The following is a 22,993-nucleotide window of genomic DNA, read 5'->3' as shown; positions in this document are numbered from 1 at the left end:
CCTTTGGATATTGACTGGTGTCATGAACAAGCTCAATCTAAGCCCGACTAAGAAATGGCAACCACCGATTGATGTTGTGAATAATACTTATATCCTAGAGTATTCTCATCATCTATGACTCGCCACAGTTCATTCCTTGACCTTATATGTCGCCCAGCCACACTACTGAGATGCCTCTGTTGATTAGGCAACAACACCTAATGGACGGAATTGATAGTCCGAAACACGGATCCATTGACAAGATTTTGAGAGTAAACTCCAACACACTCAACCATGAAGGAAAATCATTGATAAATTTAAGATTAAGGTATTAATAACTTTACCTCCATCTTACTCGCCAAACCTTATTCAAAGCAAATCTTCTCCTCCGTCACTCTAAACATCACTCCATCCGACTAACCTCGCATACAACTCAGAATAATTCATCAGATACAAGTATCTCAGCACTATCAGCTAATATCCAATATTTTATTGTTGATCCTGAAGAAACCTGAACCAATTTACCATCCAGTACATTGTCCTGCGGGCAACTGGTCACCCGTAGTATAAGATTATGTGGAGTTATGGTTAGAAACCATGTCAAATCACCCAGGGTCTAGCCAGGGAGTGAAATGTCATCACAAGTTTAAAATTCTGGTGGACTAAAGGTAAAGTTAGCAAGATAAGGGTATGCCCCGAGGGTTTGGATTTTTATCTTTCGTATCGTTTACGCTTTTTGGCCTGGATTCACATACGTTCTGTTGCATCTTAGGTTTTTGTAATAAGATTTTCTGAAGCTTATCTTTTAACTACCGATATATTGGACATTGGACCCTTTGGGAATGAACGGTCTAAGTGTTAAGCTAATAAAGATCTTTAACCATTTATCGACATTGAATATTTTCTATGTATTTCTCAAGGTATACCAAAGAAAAGTTTTACTCGTAAAAGTTTCGTAAAAGTTTGTTCTAAACTAAGGAGCCATATTAAGACAAAGAAAGCCTTTTGTTGCATTTCTAATGGAAAATTTTGAAAGATATATATTAATTCTTGGGAATAAAACGACAAACCTATATAAAATAATAGAGCGAAGATTCTTGCTGCTCTCTCACGAATGGATAATCAAAATCGGGTCTATTCACTCTTAATCAAACTATATTTCATTACTTTGTCAGTAGATTAGTAATGTGCTCTTCTAAAGGGGTCTTCATAAAACTTTTTATACTAAATTGTAGTAGACTCTACTTGGCATTTAGCCCTATAGCTGACTGGGCAATATGTCAGTTTCCTAAACGTTATTTCTAAGAATTTTTCAATCAGAGTTCTCAAGGGGACAATATATCCGTAATAATAACACTCTCAAGATATTCGAATTGAATTTTGACAGAAGCCTGACAAATAGTGTATTCCAGAGTTTCACTTTCCTTTCCACATAACTATTTAGAATAGATTTTTCTCATTTCAATTAAATTTAAAGAGCAATTTTTTCGTTAATTATTTAAATTCAATATCATTAAAACTAAAGTTATTAGTATAGTACATAATTATATAAAAAATATATATAAACAAAAATGTATATCGGACAATATATAATAATCAAATGCATTTACATAATTTTTACAAACTTTATAAATAAAATGATAAATACTATTTGTAATAAAAGAAGAAAAAAAAACTGGAAATAAATGAATAAAATATGAAGGCAATATAAAGTAAAATTCTATTATTTAATTAAGAAAATATCTTTTTCTTAAACATTGATCTTGAATATCAATGACCAAACCCACTACCGGAAATAAAATGACACAAATAATTAAACAGTTAAAACTAGTTATATTTTTTCTCATTTAAACTTACAAATCTAATTGAGGCTTATCATCTAATGTAACATAAGGATCAATATCCTTACTGACACGATTAGTTTGTTCGTATTCTATAAGTAGTAGAGAATTAGTACCAGTATATAAAATTTCTTGAGGCACATAAAGTGTTAATTGAGGTCCAGCTTTAGGCCAATAACGTCCCAAGTTAAAGCCATTAACAAAAGCTACACCTTTGCCCCAACCCGAAGGATTAAGGAAGGTATGATGTACTTCATTAACCATAAATTCACCATAATGCACCATTGGTCCAAGTTTTAAAACACTTTCATCTTCTGGTGTAAATTCTAAAGAGGTATATTTTTTATAAATACTATTTAAAAGATTAGAGGTTTGAGGTTCTTCCAAAGGAAAACGGGTATTGAACCAATTCTCTAAATTCACTACTTCGCCATCTTTAGTTTTTTGTAATGTCACTTTGCCCATAATGCCCTTGGTATCATTTGCCACATTAAAATTAATGCGTCCTTGATTTTCTACCAATATTTGTAATTTAGAACCGCCCGTTGATATATTCAAAATCAATGAGTTATTGCCATTTTGTCTAGATAAAATGCCCATTGGCTTTTGATCCACAAAGACTAAAGCACGATCTCTTAAATCATTTACGGTTAGAATAGGAGCTGTTATATTTAAACCCCCTATATCGGTCTCATATAAAACCAAACCGGAATATTGATCTAATTCTTCAAATGTCTTAGGTTTAACAGATTTTACTGCTAACTCATTGTCCACGGCTTTGCCCAATGTAGCGCGGCCTTCATTAGACAGCAAATGCATAACTTGTTGCATATTGACCTTGCCATAGGCAAATGCTTGTTCTTTTATTACTTCCACTTTAGGTATTTCAAAATATTGCGCAATAATATCTCGTACTAATTCGAATTTCTTAGTTATGTTGCCCGGTTCATCCATGACCGCATCGTAATCGTAAGAAGTAATGTCGGGCACATATTTATGATCACCAAAATCATTAGCTCCAGCAGTGAAACCGAAATTTGTACCACCAAAGAACATATAGAAATTGACACTGGCATTATAGGTTAAAATTTTTCTGAAATTATCAAAAAGGGATTAAAGGAAAAAGGGAAGTAATTACTTAAATAAAGTGTATTACTTTAAGGCATCTGCCACTAGTTGGCCATCTCGTCTTTGATTTTGCTCCTGCCAATGTGTAAGCCAACCGGGATAGAATTCGGAATTTACCAGAGGACCAGTGGGTTGTACCGATCGTAAAATGCTCCAAATATTATCGATTTCATGGACTAAAATGAAATTGTAATTTTAATTATTAGTATGTGCATTAGTAGACAAGATCTAAAAAAGGACGAGAACAGAACTAGAAAAGAACTAGAACAGAACTAGAACAGAACTAGAACAGAAATAGAACAGAACTAGAACAGAACTAGAACAGAACTAGAACAGAACTGGAACAGAACTAGAATTGAACTAGAACAGAACAGAACTAGAACAGAACTAGAACAGAACTAGAACAGAACTAGAACAGAACTAGAACAAGAACAGAACTAGAACAGAACTAGAACAGAACTAGAACAGAACTAGAACAGAACTAGAACAGAACTAGAACAGAACTAGAACAGAACTAGAACAGAACTAGATCAGAACTAGAACAGAACTAGAACAGAACTAGAGCGGGACTAGAACAAAATCTAGTTATGTTCAAAACTAGAACAGAACTAGAAGGGAACTCGAACAGAACAAAATAGAACTAGAACAGATCTGGAAAGAACTAGAACAGAATTAGAACAGAACTAAAAAAGAACAAGAACAGAACTAGAACAGAACTAAAACAGAACTAGAATATAACTAGAACAGAACTAGAACAGAAATATAACATAAATAGAACAGAACTAGAACGGAGCTAGAACAGAGCTAGAACAGAGCTAGAACAGAACTGGAATATAACTAGAACAGAACTAGAACAGAAATAGAACAGAACTAGAACGGAGTTAGAACAGAACTAGAACTATAATAAAACTAGAATAGAACTAGAACAGAACTAGAACAGAAGTAAAATTGAGAAATGAATTGCAATTTAACATAAATGCACCAAACTGTACTGTCCAATATTTACATGTATTTACTTACTCCGATCTATGCCAAAATCAGTCGTAGCAAAAACTCCTTCGATTTTACCGCATTGTATGCGTTCATCTGGTATATCTGTAGTAAACAGTAAAGCCTTATCCTCAACATATTTCAAAGTTTCATCTCTTAACCAATTCAAATAATCACGATCACATGCATGAAAAGCGCCATATTCATTTTCCACCTGAACCATTATAATAGGTCCACCATTACCATATAAGAAACGTTGCATTTTAGGCATTAATTTACTATACCAAACAGAAACTTCATGCGTGTAATTGGCGTCATTGGTACGTAGTTGAATACCAGGATATTTACCGAATAGCCAATGGGGAAGACCACCCTAAAATTTAGATAAGAAATTAAAAAAAATATTTACATATATAGACTTTTTAAAGCTATAGCTAACATTATCTCTTTCAGCACATATATAGGGACCTGGTCTTAATATAACATAAATTCCCTCCTTCTGAGCCAATTCAATGAATCTCTCTACATCGGCAATGTCCGTCCAATCGTAAACACCATCATGTGGATTATGTAAGGACCATTCAACGTATCTGCAATATGAGAGAATTGTTTAAATGGGTCGTGAAAATAATTTATTTAAATCGTACGTATCAAGCACATTTAAGCCAGCCGATCTCATAGTTCTTAATCTTTTATGCCAGGCATCGGGTAAAGCACGAAAATAATGAAATGATCCGGATACATAACGAAAAGGTTTCCCATCCATTAGAAATGTATGGGCTTCATGATCGATAGTAAATGTACGATTCATAGTTACGTTGGGATTTAGTGTTATCTGAAAAAAAATTATAAGAGTTGTATATAAAGATGGATTAGAAGTTATCATAAATATGATTTTATCTTTTTGGAAATTGAATTGAAATTTTAAGATATAGCAAAGTTAGTTTTAGATGAACATATATAAATTTAAAGGGTCTACTGGATTTTTATTTATATATATAGTTTTTAACTAATATTTACATTTAATGTTTATTCTTTACCCAATTCAAATTTATAACAACCAATTCTTATAAAATTCCTCTTGTAAAAATTTATTGGATTTAAGATAAGAGTTTGTTTTGACAAATATATATTAATATGGGTCAAGTCAAACTATATTACGTTTCTATACAAGTATTAATAAAGCAATAGTAGTTCTGATTTTTAATAGTTCCGATTTATCATTAATGGCAAAAGTTTCCACTATATTGTATTATTGTACGATTTTATAGTTTAAAATAGTAAACAATTGGCCATATAATTTTGAGTACGATTTGAAGTAATCATTAAAAACACTAGTAAGTGCTAATAATCTTATATTTTTACAGATAATATAATATTTCCATGAAGTTCGGGATATTAGATAATATTGTCCATCCGCAAATAAAATGTTATATGGGAACCTTGAATTAAAATAACAAATATTTTAAACGCTCTATTATTAGATTAATATTTGGCATTTAAATCGAATTGTAATGTAGATACTTTATTACAATACGATTTAAATTTATTGAGTTGACCTATTTTTATACCTCGCATCAACAAATATATTTATTTTACTATTTCATTTCGCGAAATTAGCTTAAGACCCAAATTGTATATATGTACACCTGGATCTTTTAGATTTTAAAGCGATATAACCATTCAAGTCCGCATATCTGTTAAAACTAAGATTACAACTGAAAGTGATATAATAACGAGTTTAAAGATTAATTATACATTCAAAAGATTGTAATTTCAGATGAACTATACTATGGACAAGACTATAAACTAGACCACATACTAGACTATAGACAAGAATATCAACAAGAATATAGACTAGACTATAGATTAGACTAGACTATAGACTAGATTAAACAATAGACTAGATTAGACTATAGACTAGACTATAGACAATACTACAGACTAGACAATAGACTAAACCATAGACTAGACTATATACTAGACTATAGACTAGACTATAGACTAGACTATAGACTAGACTATAGACTAGACTATAGACTAGACTATAGACTAGACTATGGACTAGACTATAGACTAGACTATAGACTAGACTATAGACTAGACTATAGACTAGACTATAGACTAGACTATAGACTAGACTATAGACTAGACTATAGACTAGACTATAGACTAGACTATATAGACTAGACTATAGACTAGACTATAGACTAGACTATAGACTAGACTATAGACTAGACTATAGACTAGACTATAGACTAGACTATAGACTAGACTATAGACTAGACTATAGACTAGACTATAGACTAGACTATAGACTAGACTATAGACTAGACTATAGACTAGACTATAGACTAGACTATAGACTAGACTATAGACTAGACTATAGACTAGACTATAGACTAGACTATAGACTAGACTATAGACTAGACTATAGACTAGACTATAGACTAGACTATAGACTAGACTATAGACTAGACTATAGACTAGACTATAGACTAGACTATAGACTAGACTATAGACTAGACTATAGACTAGACTATAGACTAGACTATAGACTAGACTATAGACTAGACTATAGACTAGACTATAGACTAGACTATAGACTAGACTATAGACTAGACTATAGACTAGACTATAGACTAGACTATAGACTAGACTATAGACTAGACTATAGACTAGACTATAGACTAGACTATAGACTAGACTATAGACTAGACTATAGACTAGACTATAGACTAGACTATAGACTAGACTATAGACTAGACTATAGACTAGACTATAGACTAGACTATAGACTAGACTATAGACTAGACTATAGACTAGACTATAGACTAGACTATAGACTAGACTATAGACTAGACTATAGACTAGACTATAGACTAGACTATAGACTAGACTATAGACTAGACTATAGACTAGACTATAGACTAGACTATAGACTAGACTATAGACTAGACTATAGACTAGACTATAGACTAGACTATAGACTAGACTATAGACTAGACTATAGACTAGACTATAGACTAGACTATAGACTAGACTATAGACTAGACTATAGACTAGACTATAGACTAGACTATAGACTAGACTATAGACTAGACTATAGACTAGACTATAGACTAGACTATAGACTAGACTATAGACTAGACTATAGACTAGACTATAGACTAGACTATAGACTAGACTATAGACTAGACTATAGACTAGACTATAGACTAGACTATAGACTAGACTATAGACTAGACTATAGACTAGACTATAGACTAGACTATAGACTAGACTATAGACTAGACTATAGACTAGACTATAGACTAGACTATAGACTAGACTATAGACTAGACTATAGACTAGACTATAGACTAGACTATAGACTAGACTATAGACTAGACTATAGACTAGACTATAGACTAGACTATAGATTAGACTATAGACTAGACTATAGACTAGACTATAGACTAGACTATAGACTAGACTATAGACTAGACTATAGACTAGACTATAGACTAGACTATAGACTAGACTATAGACTAGACTATAGACTAGACTATAGACTAGACTATAGACTAGACTATAGACTAGACTATAGACTATACTATAGACTATACTATAGACTAGACTATAGACTAGACTATAGACTAGACTATAGACTAGATTATAGACTAGACTATAGACTAGACTATAGACTAGACTATAGACTAGACTATAGACTAGACTATAGACTAGACTATAGACTAGACTATAGACTATACTATAGACTATACTATAGACTAGACTATAGACTAGACTATAGATTAGACTATAGACTAGACTATAGACTAGGCTATAGACTAGACTATAGATTAGACTATAGATTAGACTATAGACTAGACTATAGATTAGACTATATGCTATGCTATAGGCTAGATCAAAGACTAGACTATAGACTAGATTAGACTATAGACTAGATTAGATTATAGACAAGCTTAGACTATAGACTATATTCTAGACTATAGACTAGATTAGACTATTAATAAAGAGTACTTGTAGAAAATGCTCTTCTCTAGCTTCTTACCTTTTAGGCGCTATCGTGTCTACAACAGACAGACAGACAGACGGATATGGCTAGAATTTAATAACCACCCAGTATACTTACATATATGTGTACACTTTTATGGGTCTGCAATTAATATTTCGATGTGTTACAAACGGAATGACAAAAACAATTTATCTATCCCCCATCGTTGTTAATTTGGGTTGATAGGTTTGTTTGTGCAGAACAATACAATAGATATTGTACATGGAAAATTTTTAAGTCCGACAATAATTAACAATCGTTTTAAAAAATTAACCAGGTTATCACTTTTTCTGTTTTATTATTTATTTCATTAAATGATCAAATTTTCATTTTTCATTTAGCTTTTTAGCCGTATCCATCATTTGTATCATCTCAAATATATACAAATTTAATAGTAAAATATCTTTAACAGTTTTATTTATAAAGTTATTATTATTTACACAAAATTAATTTATAAAAAAAATCACAAACACTTCTTAAACAATAATATTTGAAATGGGGTTAGTGACACTTAATTTTAATGTTTAATTAAATTTCACGGTCAATTACTAAGTTAAGCTTACATGCTCCGAAGCTCCAACAAAATGCATTATTAAACTATAGAGAATGATCACAATTAAGACGGCACACACACCGGACACCACCATGGCTATAATATCACTGCGCATGATTTTATTTTTCTTTTTGCTAGGTTCCACCTCAACCGGTTGTTGGACTTCTACATCTACTAAATCGCTCATTTTTTTCAGTCTACAATTGCTCTTTGTTTTCGTTAATATATTTTTAAAACTCTCTTAAGTAGAGAATATGTTAAAACCCGACTTGAAGCGAAAAGCTTGTTTTAAATTTAGTTACAAACAAATTAATTGCCGCTTCTTTGGGCAGAAAACAAACCGAACTATGTACGTGTGAGAAGGTTAACTGCTGTTCAATTAATTGCAAAATTGTTATTAATAAATGGAAGTTAATAATTTTTTTTGGTGCGTTTTTTTCTATGCGACTTTTTTTGGTTTTACAAAACCCTTGAAGTGTTTGTTTATTTTGGTATTATTGTTATTAGTATTTTGTTTATTAAATAGTTTTGTTGCTCTACAGCACAATAGTGGGAAGATATTATGGGTTTATGTTGATGTTTGTAACAACTAAAAATAATATTCTTATAACCATCTTGAAGTTCTAAGGAGAATGTTGATCTTTATAACTGGATTACAGGGATCAACTTCGACGAAATCCCTATTTGTGCTGCTTAAGTGGATCCCTAAAGACTTCTTTATTAGTAAAATGGGACTCATTTACGGCATTTAGTGCAATGAACACATGTTCCTACAGACCATATGATCATGCTAAGTAATCTACCGATAAATATTGATTACTGCATCCCCAAACCCTTTCTCCATAGAATCTTCAGATTCGTCATCTCGGTACTGGAAAGAGATCGCTCTCCACGATGGCTATCCGTATATAAAGATGTCTCGAAACGAGGAAAACAAAATGGGGGAGGTATTTTCATTCTAGAATTTCAGTAATAAGTGCACTCCAATCCAAGCCGAATTATCGGTCATAAAAATAACGGCAAATGGACCCTGGTATCACGAGATATAGAACAGAGATGTCCTAATCTTTACCGACAATCAAGTTGCAATTCCTGAGAGTCCCTGACAGGTGTATACTCAACAACTCCAGACATCCTTAAATAGGATGGCGAGACATACAAACATCGTACTCGTATGGGTACGGGGACTCCATAGGCATTGTTATCGCTGCCGAGCTAACAAACGAGGATTCGCAGTTGCCAAACCCGAACTTAGACTATTTCTGTAATACTCCGATAGGAGTTTGAAAAAAGTTCATAAAAAACATGTTCTATGGACTCTAACGGGCAAGATGGAGAAATGAGACAACTTGTACTTAAACAAAGAAGATATGGTCAAAGCTTGATAAAGAACGCAAGGACCATCTTCTTAGACATAACCGAAACCATCTCAGCAAAATTTGTTAACCACGCAATCCGTTTTGGATTACCTTACAACGACTACTGTAGAAGCTTTCAAGATGAGGAATCAATCGAACATCTTCTTTATCACTGTCCTGTATTGGAGGACATTTGACTTCGATAACTGGAACATCGATTTCTGGAGGACACCTCAGATTTGTCAGAGATTAAAATAGATAACGCCTTCATTTGTCATTGCGGTTGTTTTAGTAGCTCTTTCGAGTCCAAGACTCTTTCCTCTCAATCACTCTCTGTCTATCTTAATATTCGTCTCTCAGCTATTAATAACTCAAATCCATCTTCACTATTATCCTCTATGTCCTCTGTTTTTTTTTCCTTTTTAATATAATTACGGATATGACAAAGGGACGAAGCAGACTCACGTGTACATCTATTGCAGTCCGAACAACTATCCATCTTGAAGTGTATTAAATTTGAGTCCACGTAGAGTCAAAATTTTCAAGAGCTTTTTATAAAATTTGAAACATTTAAAGACAATTCCTATTGAAAAACTTTCTCCTAGACCGACCACTATCTTAACCGATTTTTATAATAATCCGACCGCATTTTATCCCAGCGTTATGCAAGCTTGCATTTTTAATTTCTCCCCATAATGTTTAAAACTGATTGATAACTAGTGTAGGGAATCATATAGCCGACCATGACCTACTACACTTTTATACTTGCTTAGTGTTAAAAATGCACTCTTATGCATATTGATAAGATATAAAACAGTTGTATCTAAGTAAACACTCGAGAAAAAATTGTTGTCAATTCAATAACAAGGAAAACATTTTTTGTTAACTGAGTTGCCAACTAAGCGTAAGTTTTACTGATGATCTTAAACATAGAAGTTAGTTATCATCATATAACCACCATCAAATCATATATCATAAAGATGAAGTAAATTTCAAAAGGTTTTTTATCATTTGAATAATATAAACGTCTGAGTATAGGGTCTTTAATAGGTGATCAGATCAATTATAGATCTAGCTTTTCCTAATTAAAACAGATGTTCTATAAGACGTCCTATCCTGATATTATTAAGTATATAAAGAGCATCAGCATCATTTTTTGAAGATGTCCTTATATGGGAGGAAAGGTCAATTATGGGAAGGGTCAACTGCTTTTGGAACTTAATGCAAAAATATTGTTTAATATGCATATAAAGCATTCATATAAAATTTAGATGCAGCGCTGAAATTTTAAGGTAATTTATCTAAAGATGACCTTATATTAAACCAATTATTAAACGTTCGTTATATAATTAGAGGGAGATTTGCTATACTAACATTTTAACGCTAAAGGTGGCTTATACGGCGGAATAGAGTCAATTATGGATCGATCGTTAAAAAATTTGGTAATAAGATTTAGGTTTATAAAGAGGGTAGGGTCAGTTATATATCGATCCCATTGAAATTATATAAAAAGACTTCTGGTATTTTATTTGTTTTCATTTTGAATTTTCTGAAGATTGCTTTATATGTTGGGAAGGGTGCATTACGGTTCGTTCTTCGTACTTTTTATAGGGTCTGACTTATTAAGGCCCTATATCCGCTATATTTAGCAAAACATCTTCTTAATCTATAAAACTAACTGTTGGAAAATTCTACTACTATTGCTGAATAAGTAGCATATACATATGTATATGACTGAGATGTATTCTAGGCGGCACTGGTATCAGGACCTTGCAATCACGTGAACCGATATTACATTACCATGTAATACTTACATCAGAAGAATTCTTCTCTCTAGCTTTTATCGTTTAAGCACTATCGTGCCTACAGAGGCAAAAAATAAAATGGCAAAAACTATATAGACCCATCATGTTGACGATGGGTATAAAGAGGGATTTAGAATTGGTTACAGAGATCAAACCAAATAATTCTTCTCTCTAGCATCTATCGTCTAAGCACTATCGTGTCTACTACAGACAGTAGGTCGGTCTTGTCTAGATCGTCTTAAAATTTTATAAGGACCCAATATAAATATATATAATTTTACGGGTCTATTACCAATATTTCGATGTGTTAAAAATAAAATGGCAAAAACTATATAGACCCATCTTTTTGACGATGGATATAAAGAGGGATTTAGAATTGGTTACAGTCTACTGCCTGGCATAGTCCTTACATATATTAAAAAGAGATAAAACAGTGTAAGTTGCGGTTAAAAGACTAAGGTAAAGTAAATATTTCGGGATAAGTTCGGTGCTGTTGCCGAAACAACAGATACTCCACAGAGAAGTGACTGTGGGACAAAGCGTTGGAAATGAGTTGATATTAATTGTATATGGTACGGAATGAATGTGGGCTGCGGTGGGCCTCACCCACGTATCGTATGTTTTTCTCTTATGAATGTGTTGTATAAATGAGATGTGTGCTGGGTTGTATGAAGATGGATAAAAGGTATCATATACAAATAATAACATTGAATTTTCCTTCCTTGTCCAAATATGTTCAGAGTATACTCTGTTCATATCAGGATTACCACAGTGTGTCCCTGTGAATAAGAACAAGATTCGTACTTCGGTCCACCAGTTACGTCTCTAGGTGCTATTGCCGAATCAACAGAAGCCATCCTATCTGCATGGTTGTAAACGGAAGTGATGTTTTACATCTCAGGCAGCAATGGTCAGAGATTAGATAGCTCGAGTACTTCAGCAAAGTGCTTGTACATGGACCATGTACAGTCCATGTACAAAAATTGCCACCTGTGGATGAAGAAAAGAGAAAACACATAATGTGCGTTCATCCTGTATATCTCTAATATGCGAACATTATTGTCGTTCTAAATATGGATACATCTAGCGGACCGTCAGTTCATCTGTATTTGAGAATGGGTATGGGTTATTTACAATCTGAACTTTAAACTGAACGTTGATATTGATCTATAAAAGAAACAAATTTCAACTAAGAAATTAACAATAAAACAATTTTTTATTTTAAATAAAATAATAAAACTTAAATATTACATTTTAACATTTTACTACATAGTATTAGCCTCTTTTTTCCAATATCACTTTCAATATAATCTTAAATATTAAAATTATATGAAAATTCTTTAATCGAACCTACTTAATTATCTAATTGAGACTTATTATCTAAAGTTATATAAGGATCTATATTTTTACCAGCGCGATTAGTTTGTTCATATTCAATTATTATAAGAGTATTACGACCTCTTAGTAGTATTTCTTGAGGTACATATAAAGTTAGCTGAGGCCCTGCCAAAGGCCAATAACGACCCAAATTAAAACCATTAACATAAGCTACACCTTTACCCCAACCGGTGGGATTGAGGAATGTATGATGAGGTTTTTTAACATAAAATTCACCATAATATACTACGGGTCCTTGATATAAGAGATAATGGTTTTCCGTAAACGGTTTCAAAGAGGCAGATAAAAGTTTTTGTACCAGCACTTCTTCTAGAGAGTAGGAAGTATGTAACCAATTCTCTAGGTTTCTAATAACTCCTTTATTATTTTCTAGTGTAACAGTCCCCATAATACCCTTAGTATCATTGGCTATGTGATAATTAATACGTCCTTGATTTTCCACCAGAATTTGTAGCGTAGAGCCAAAAGATTTTTTCAATTTTAGAGAGTAATTGCCACTTTGTCTTGATAATATACCGGCAAATTCTTGATCGACATAGACTAAAGCACGATCTCTTAAATCGTTAACGGTTAGAGTGCAGTTTTCTATAGCCATTCCCTCTAGACTGGTTTCATATAATACTAAACCAGAAAATTGATCTAGTTTCTCAAATGATTTTGGCTTAAGAGATTTTACAAGCTCACTTTTGCCCAATGAAGAACGGCCTAGTGGCGACAGTAAATTCATAATTGGCTTTAAATCCACTTTACCATAAGCATATGTTTGTTCTCGAACCGGTTTCATTTTGGATACTCTGAAATATTGTCTGAGAACATCGCGTATTAGTTCATATTTCCTGGTTACATTTCCACGTTCATCTAGAACGGCATCATAATCATAAGAAGTAATATCGGGCACATATTTACTATGGCCAAAATCATTGGCACCGGCGGTAAAACCGAAATTAGTGCCACCAAAGAACATATACATATTAACGCTGGCATTTGAGGCTAAAATGGATCTGCAATAAAGTTAGATGTTTTAGATTTAAATAAAAATAATTCATATAAAAGTAACTAAGTTTCTTACCTTAAAGCTTCCGCTACTGCTTGAGGCTCCACTCTTTGATTTTTCTCATGCCAATGCGTTAACCAGCCGACATAAAATTCTGAATTAACCAAAGGTCCAGTAGGCTGTACAGTTCTTAGAGTATTCCATACTTTATCCAAATCTTGAGCTAAAATTACCACGAGAAAGAATTTATAACGAAATCAATTAAAAATTTCTTATAGCAGATCATTTGATCATACTTTTTTTCATATATTTTTCGAGAACCTACTTTCTTCAACACCAAAATCTATGGTCATAAAGACATCATCAACTCTGCCACACTCTAATTCTTCAGCCGGATAATCAATGGTAAAGAGCAAAGCCTTATCGCCCACATATTTTAAAGTTTCATCTCTTAACCATTTCATATATTCACGATCGCAAGCCGGAAAACTGCCATATTCATTTTCCACCTGTACCATTATAATGGGTCCACCATTGCCGTAAAAGAAAGGTTGCATTCTAGGCATTAATTGACTATACCACACTGAAACCTCATGTGTGTAATTGGCATCACTGGTGCGCACCTTAATGCCGGGATATTTACCCAACAGCCAATAGGGTAAACCACCCTAAGAGATCAGAACAATATATATATAGTTAAAAGTTTATAATATTTCAAGTCCATAAAAATTTACATTATCTCTTTCCGCACATATATATGGACCAGGTCTTAATATCACATAGAAACCTTCTTTCTGAGCCAATCGTATAAATCGTTCAACATTGGCAATACCCGACCAATCGTATACCCCATCATGGGGATTATGGAGAGACCATTCAACGTAACTATTATAATTAGGATATTTAAAAAAATGTGTATAAATTTAGATATTTAAAAAAAACTTACATATCGATGGCATTTAAACCTGCCACTCTCATAGATCTTAATCTTTTATGCCAAGCTTCGGGTACCGCTCGAAAATAATGAATTGATCCGGATACATAACGAAAAGGTTTGCCATTCATTAGGAATGTATTGCCCACATGGTCTACTGTAAAAGTACGTTCCTGGAAAATATATAAAAAATTAATTACAACCTTAAACTTATTCGCCTGGATTTGATTTCGACAGTTTAATATATAATACAAATAATTGTCTTAGAAAAACTTTGGAATATAGCAAATGTGAATCGACCCTCGTATTTACTGGTCTTTTCTGCTTTTAAAATAATTTAGTTTTTCGTTAAATTTTAGGCTTATCTTTTAAAAAAAATCGGCAAATCTCTACACATGTAGATTAGATTAATTTAATGAATCGTTTTAAAACAATTGGAAATGCTGTGGTTTAGAAAACCGCTTCTTTCAGACTTGCTAAACTTAATCAGTTGAAATAAAAGCCTATTCAACCTTTGATACAGAAAACATGACTCAAGTTATTTTGTTGAGAAGTCATTGTCCATGAAGCTGGCGCCCTATACATCATATTATCAATTGAGAAAAAGTCTGGCGAGAATCTAAAAATTTTTAAGCTATTTTACGATTTTTAACTTAAAATCTAACTATACATTGCCTTAAAGTTTAAAACTTTAAGGCAATGTATAGTTAGATTCGAAACTTTGCCCAGACTGAACCCAGCTTTTTTAGAATATACAATTACTTGATTAATCATAGAGGATAAAAAAACAATATATGGACTTAATTAGAACAATTGTAAAATAAACTGGGACTAAAAGGACTACGTGGACTAAAGTTTTAAAAACATTTATCCGATCGAAACGCATACATAAAAGATACAAAGCGGTTCTTATTTATCGCTTGACTCCGGAAATTGTCGAGAACAGTGAGATATTGATTACAGATTTACTTGATGAATAACCTCTTCTTGGTGATGTCACTTCACTCCTCAGACATTCCTTGGAACGATTTGTCACGAGGTCGAATCAGAGAACCACAGAATCTGGTACTTGATAAATGACCACATCTTGTTGTTATTGCAATACCGGGGAAAAGAGGTGCTACCAGTACCTGTAGTCTGTCGGGACTATAACCTGGTGATGTCACTTCACTTATCACGAGGTTGAATCAGAGAACCATAGAATCTGGTTTTACGGGCGTAATTGCCCACAGTATAATGTCATGGGATCCACGAAGTGTTTGTCATTCCCAAATTCGCGGGAGTTTCGGTAAAAGACTAATGCACGGTAAAGTCTATGTTTCTAGATAAGTTCGATGCTGTTGCCGATGAAAATAGATATGCCACAGTAACTATGGGACTAAGCTTTAGAAAGGCGTTGGTATTAAATGTATATGGTACAGCATGAATGAAGGTCTTGCCAGCACATATACTTAGAACGAGTGTGTCAGATGTTATTCTCTATAAGTGTGTCGGATGTACTGATATATAGGTGATATCATTGAATTTTCCTTTCTTGTCTAGGTATGTTCAGTGAAAACTTTGTTCATACCAGATTTACCAAAGTGTGTTTTCTGCCAGAAAAAAATTCATCGGCTTATTTGATGGATTCTTACTGCAGTCTATTCGTTACGTCTTTAGGTGATTTTGCCGAATACACAGAGGCCATCTTATCTTACTGCTGAAAGATGCTGCTACTCGGAAGATTCTTAACTGATCTGGCTATCTAAATTAAGTACCCAAAAACAAAAATGTACTAAAGTCTTTCTAATAACAAGATGTACTTGTTATAAAAAGCTAGGAAGCTTGAGGCAATCTAACTTGAAAACAAGGAGACCAAAATATACTACTTTATAAACGCAACACCAGCGAATGTACTTGATATTTAAGAAAGGAAGCTTGGCACAATAAGGGCTGAGCGATGACTTGGATTAATTGGCTAAAACCACTTAAATCCTATGGTATAATGCAACAAGAACAGAACGAGAAGCCTTATCAATATGAATAAATCCAAGACGTATGTATTCTGAGTAAACACACAGATTTCAACCTATACCGATTTGAACGAATGGACTCAGACAAATATGGATCATGGGGAATGAATTCCTAAAGCCCTTTCACTTCCATTACGATGCTGTAATCGAATTTATATGCAAGTAATTTGAAAGCGTTTCATATATTACATTCCTCAAGAATTCTGATTAGAACATTTTAAGGAACTACATTCAGAAAACTAAGTTATTGAACATTAAGGTTTTTCTAGACCTCATTGCAACCTAGAAGACAAGAAAACGTATGATGAATTTGCTCCTCAAATATGGTACAAAACATATTAGATTAAAATCAGATTTTAGAGGCATATGTCATTCCTAAATATTGGCCCACAAAAGTACAAATATACGTTATTTAATTCTCAGACTTTCGAGCTATATCCGTCCGTTGGTCTGCAATTTTTGAAGCGAAAACAGCTAAAGGGTTGAACATTTTCATATTTATTCCCTGTACGTAAAGTTTGTCAAGTTTTAAGTAAATCAGAAATATGGATACATGTTTTCTCATAGCCAACTTATTAGGGTTCTATAAATCGACTTTCGAATAATCGAACAATTGACTTTTTGTCGAAAAGTCGAAGTCGACTATTTTGTTCCAAAAAAGTCGATAACTCGACTATCATCTATGAAAAAAGTCGACTTTGTAAATAAAAGAGGAAAAAAAAGTCGAAAAAAGTAGTAAAAAATCGAAAATTCCAAAAAAAAGCCGAAAAAAAGTCACAAAATCTAAATTAGTCGGAACAATTCGAAAAAGTAAGAAAATAGTCGAAAAGTAGGAAATTTATTTATAAAATCGAAAAATCGACTTCATAAATTGCAAAAAGTCGACTTTTAAGTAAATTCAAAAAATCGACTTTTCGTAAAAAACCTACTTCTTATGATGTCCCCTTTGAAAAATTACTTTAACGTTTATTATTGGCATTTTAATATGAATCAAAAAATTAGACACTTTTGTTTCAAATATATATCTCTGTACCATAAATATAGTAAATACTTTGATCCCAGCGGACAAAAATTTAGTTGCTATGAGCCCAAAGTAAAACAATTTAAATTAACGGCACTTGAAATAATCAGATATTAATTTCTCACTCACTTGATTGGCGACTTCGGTGAAATGCACAAATAAACAATAAATAATGATCACTATTAAAATTACACAAATTATAGAGATTACAATCGAAACGATATCGTTTGTTTCAATTTTTTTCTTTTTCGGTACTTCAGATTCTTTTGTGGCGTTTATTGGCGTTATTGTTGCTACTTCAGATTCTGGTTCCACCATTTTCACGTGGTTTTTTGTTTTAGTTTCAAACTTATTCAAATACTTTAACGGATGATATGAGTGATTTTTAAAATTTATTTTTTTATTATACTTGATTTATTATTTACTTTGAATATTTTTTATTTATTTCTAATAATTTTGTCTTCCTTTTTAGTTAAACACTTGTGCATAATTAATCGTATTAGATTTCTTTTTTTAATTTTATTAAACACAAATCGACCGCTACTCCAAAAATGGTACTTGTAACAAGGTTAAACGATCTACAATTAATCGCACTTAGCTCAATGTTCGTATTAATATTTAATTATTCATACTAAATTTATAAAATACTCTATTTTTACACCCTTCACCACCTCAAGTATAAATAAGTTTGTCATTCCGTATGTAACACCAGAAAATGTTCATCTAAGACCCAACAAAGTCGATTAAGATATGTTCCTCTGTCTGGTTAAAACTAAGCTAATAAATAAATATGGCGCCCACAGGGCTTAATATATTTATCGACAGCCAGAAGGCAATTAGGGCGATATCAGGTAATAGAATTAATTCTAAGACCGTATTGGATTGTAAGAAAGCTTTAACTCCCAGAGGTAAGGTTTACATCATATGGGTACCAGGCCACTCAGAAGTAGTCGGCAACGAAAGGGCGAATGTGATAGCTTTAAAGGGAAGGGAGCTCGATGTAGTTAACCTGAGAAACGCAAAACGATTTGACGCAACAAAAGCTGAATTAAAAATATGGATGGGAGAATCCCATAAGGCCTCTTGGAATAATGAAACGGTGGGTAGAATCAAGATTCTATGGGGTGACCCTGATGAGAGCAAGACGAGAAAACTCCTCAAAATGAGCAAGTCTAAGGTTAGTTTGATCGTACGTATTCTGAGTGGACATACAGGATTACGTGCACATCTATACAAAATTGGACGTGCGGATTCAGACGAATGCAGAGCATGTGGAGAGGACATTGAAACTCTGGAGCACTTTCTTTGCCACTGTCAGGCATTCGTCGAAGTTAGATCCAAGTATCTTGGAAGTGATGTTATTCCGGAAATAACATTCTTAACCAACACTGATTAGAAGATTCTTAGGAATTACGTCCAGGAAACTGAGTTTTTGTCCTAAGCAGTTCACAACGTAAAGTTGTGAGTAAAAATTTCAGACTACTTCGAAAAAAATTACCCTTTTTCCCTAATTCTTGAGAAGATTTCTTAGAACCTATTAAAGTTAATTCGATTAAGTTTTGTCATACGCTATTATTTTAGCTTAGGTATTAATTATGTTCAAAATTTAGGAAAATCGTTTTAAAATTTCTCATAGCTCCCATACGAAGCTATATATTTTTGGAAATTCGGATTTATCCTTTATAACTTCTTTAAATCTATACATAAAATATGAACAGAAATCATAATACAAACGTAGATTTGCATCGGTCCACAATTGACCATAGCTCCTACATAAAGTCACTCTATATAATTTTTTTCGGATAGGCGCGTTGGTGGTCTTGACACCCATTAAAGGTCGACATCCAAAAATCACCTTAACGTATATATTAATAATAATAATCGGGATAAACTCTAACTTAAATATGTTTTCTGTGCATATAAATCTTTCTGTAGATTTATTTCGCATCGGTATAAAATTGGTCACAATTTCCATATAAGGACCATTTCCGAAAATTACTTAAACGCACATTGACAATCAAAGTTTTCGGGATAAAATTCAAATAAAATCGAATAAAATTCGAATTATCTAAAATATGTTAAATGTGTTTTTTAATAAAAATAAACGTGCTGATGAAGGGTATTTAAGATTCGACACAGCCAAATCTAGAACACTAACTTGTTTCTATTATTTGATAATATTTGGTCGTTTTTGTTTTGATTATATTGTTTCTAGTCTGACAAAAAATAAGACCCTAGAAATGTTTACGATTGAGTACTTTATTCAATCAACTACAACATTTTTATACTGCAGTGTTTTTGTAGTCAATGTATTACGTTATATAGTGATAAGATCCCATTGAATGTATCTACGAGTACTATTTATACACTCAAGAAAATATTGCTTTTATAATAATCTAATTTTATTAAATCTGATAATGTAGTTGATTTATTCAATTAAGTAATTATACACAAACAAAATTTAAACTATAATATTAGGCTGGTTCACGTAAAGTCGCTGCGATGCCCATTAGACAATAGTGTAATCCATACATCAATCTGCATAATTGTCAGTAGACTAGTCCATAGAGTTGTCAAAATGATGGTCAGAAGACTAGTCTATGAACCGAAACGTGGAAAAGTCCATAGCTTAGTCCATAAACTATTCAATAGCCTTGGGCATAAACCAATCAATAGTGGAAATATTCGGATAGTTTAATAGCTGACAGATAGCAGGTATGGGGGGTAATGACTACATTTTCAGTTACAACTACATTTAAAGTAATTGCAATTGAACATTTACCAATTACAAATACTTGTAATTGTAATTGATGTTTATCCAATTACAGTAACTTGTACTTGTAATTGAAGTTTTTTTATTTAAAATTTCTTACATTTTCAATTACAATTACAAGTAATTGTAACTGGTTGGAAATTTTGTTGTCTAACTAACAAGAAAAAATTGAGTCCTTTTGGTCCAAAATTACGCCCGGTATTCAAAGAAAAGCGGACCAAGGTATGGTAAATTTTGTATCACTAAATTTTTAAATGCCTATAACTCGGATATTATAAGAGATAAGTAGTATGTCCAAGCATGTTTTCAAGATCTCGTCGAGCGCTTTCAGAAAATATAAAAATCTTTGTATTTGGGTGAAAAACAAAAAAATGGCACGAGTTTAAAAATTATACATGTCGTAGGTACCCTACTTTGAGTCGCCACAGCTCCGTCCCTGGGGCATCTGCGGGGTTCATCTTCAAAACTTAAACTCAAATACTCCTTGGCTACGCTCACGCCAAATTTTATCCCGATCGGATCAGCCGTTTAGAAATGCCAGATTTATTTCCAAAAAATTTCCATTCTGCCCCACTGTGTATTGATTAGTTCGTAGACTATTTGACTAAATTATAGACCAGTCAATAGGCTAGTCCATGAACTAGTTTATGGACTAGTTCATAGCCTATTTCATAAATTAATCAATAGACTACTTAATAAACTAGTATAGAGACTAGTCCACAATCTTGTCTAATGTCTATTTCATAGACTAATCAACACACAAATCCATAGTATTGGTTTGTTTATAGAATATTCAATACACAGGTCTATAAAGTAAATAGTGGTGTAAGCCCCTTTATAGTAAGAAGTATCTAGTTTATAGACTAATCCGTAGAAATGTTCAAATAGTAGCTAGAAGTCTCTAGACTTGATAGTAAACTATTCAATAGACAAATTTTTGATTATCTATCTGTCTATAGGCTAGATTGAGGACTCGGAAGCATGTATAATAAAAGTATGTATCTATATATCTATCTATCTATCTATCTATCTATCTATCTATCTATCTATCTATCTATCTATTTATCTATCTATTTATCTATCTATCTATCTATCTATCTATCTATCTATCTATCTATCTATCTATCTATCTATCTATCTATCTATCTATCTATCTAACTATCTATCTATCTATCTATCTATCTATCTATCTATCTATCATATATCTATCTATCTATCTATCTATCTATCTATCTATCTATCTATCTATCTATCTATCTATCTATCAATATATCTATCTATCTATCTATCTATCTATCTATCTATCTATCTATCTATCTATCTATCTATCTATCTATCTATCTATCTATCTATCTATCTATCTATCTGTCTGTCTGTCTGTCTGTCTGTCTGTCTATCTATCTATCTATCTTTCTATCTATCTATCTATCTATCTATCTATCTATCTATCTATCTATCTATCTACCTATCTATTTATCTATCTATCTATCTATTTATCTATCTATCTATCTATCTATCTATCTATCTATCTCTCTATCTATCTGTCTATCTATCTATCTATCTATCTATCTATCTATCTATTTATCTATCAATCTATCTCGTAGGGTAGGGGAAATTATATGAACCCAGAATAAATGAACGTATACACTTTATATAGGGTGAGAACATTATATTTGAGAAATTATAAAGAAACAAATCTGGATGTCGACGATTACGTGAGCAATGTATACACAGCTATCGTACGTACTTACTATTATTACATACCGATCACTTGTATGATGACATTCAGAGTTGAATGGCTAATGCGATAGATCTTTATATATTTATCATAGAAAATTAAGAATCTTAAGCCGACTATAAATATACGGACATTTTTCATTAAACTCTTACCCTACCACTTCCCACTGGAACCGTTATCACACAAGGTAAAGTTTCGGACTTTGTATTGTCTAGGATATATACTAGTGATGATCAAATATAACCTCTGCATTGAAAGGATCTGACATAGGATCGAACCAGAATGCCATAAAATGTGGTAAAAGGTTGACCAGAAGGTCTTTGTCCTTGTTTTTCATTTGCTTGAGGTTTCTTCGGGAAAAACGTACTGGCTGTTGTTTAATAACAAAATTCGTATATAGAATGTTGGTTTA

The 22,993-nt window shown here is 32.6% G+C and overlaps 2 protein-coding genes across 2 annotated transcripts; both read right to left on the bottom strand.

Annotated features, from left to right (window-relative positions):
- Positions 1-1,792: 1,792 nt before the first annotated feature.
- LOC111675032 (beta-galactosidase) lies at positions 1,793-8,861 on the bottom strand. Its single transcript, XM_023435726.2, has 6 exons — positions 8,559-8,861; positions 4,586-4,773; positions 4,378-4,528; positions 3,969-4,311; positions 2,977-3,124; positions 1,793-2,913 (listed from the first exon to the last, which is right to left on the bottom strand). Exons 1-6 carry the CDS (start codon positions 8,733-8,735, stop codon positions 1,833-1,835), a joined length of 2,088 nt encoding a protein of 695 aa, XP_023291494.2. The 5' UTR covers positions 8,736-8,861; the 3' UTR covers positions 1,793-1,832.
- A 4,040-nt stretch (positions 8,862-12,901) lies between these two features.
- Positions 12,902-18,643, bottom strand: LOC111675028 (beta-galactosidase-like). The gene is made up of 6 exons (XM_023435722.2): positions 18,200-18,643; positions 15,050-15,210; positions 14,838-14,988; positions 14,429-14,771; positions 14,179-14,326; positions 12,902-14,110 (listed from the first exon to the last, which is right to left on the bottom strand). Exons 1-6 carry the CDS (start codon positions 18,386-18,388, stop codon positions 13,066-13,068), a joined length of 2,037 nt encoding a protein of 678 aa, XP_023291490.2. The 5' UTR covers positions 18,389-18,643; the 3' UTR covers positions 12,902-13,065.
- Between the last annotated feature and the right edge of the window lie 4,350 nt (positions 18,644-22,993).

The sequence above is a fragment of the Lucilia cuprina genome, chromosome 2, assembly GCF_022045245.1.
Source record: "Lucilia cuprina isolate Lc7/37 chromosome 2, ASM2204524v1, whole genome shotgun sequence".
Classification (NCBI taxonomy): domain Eukaryota; kingdom Metazoa; phylum Arthropoda; class Insecta; order Diptera; family Calliphoridae; genus Lucilia; species Lucilia cuprina.
The sequence above is the reverse complement of the archived record's forward strand: the minus strand, read 5'-3'. Positions and strand labels throughout refer to the sequence as shown.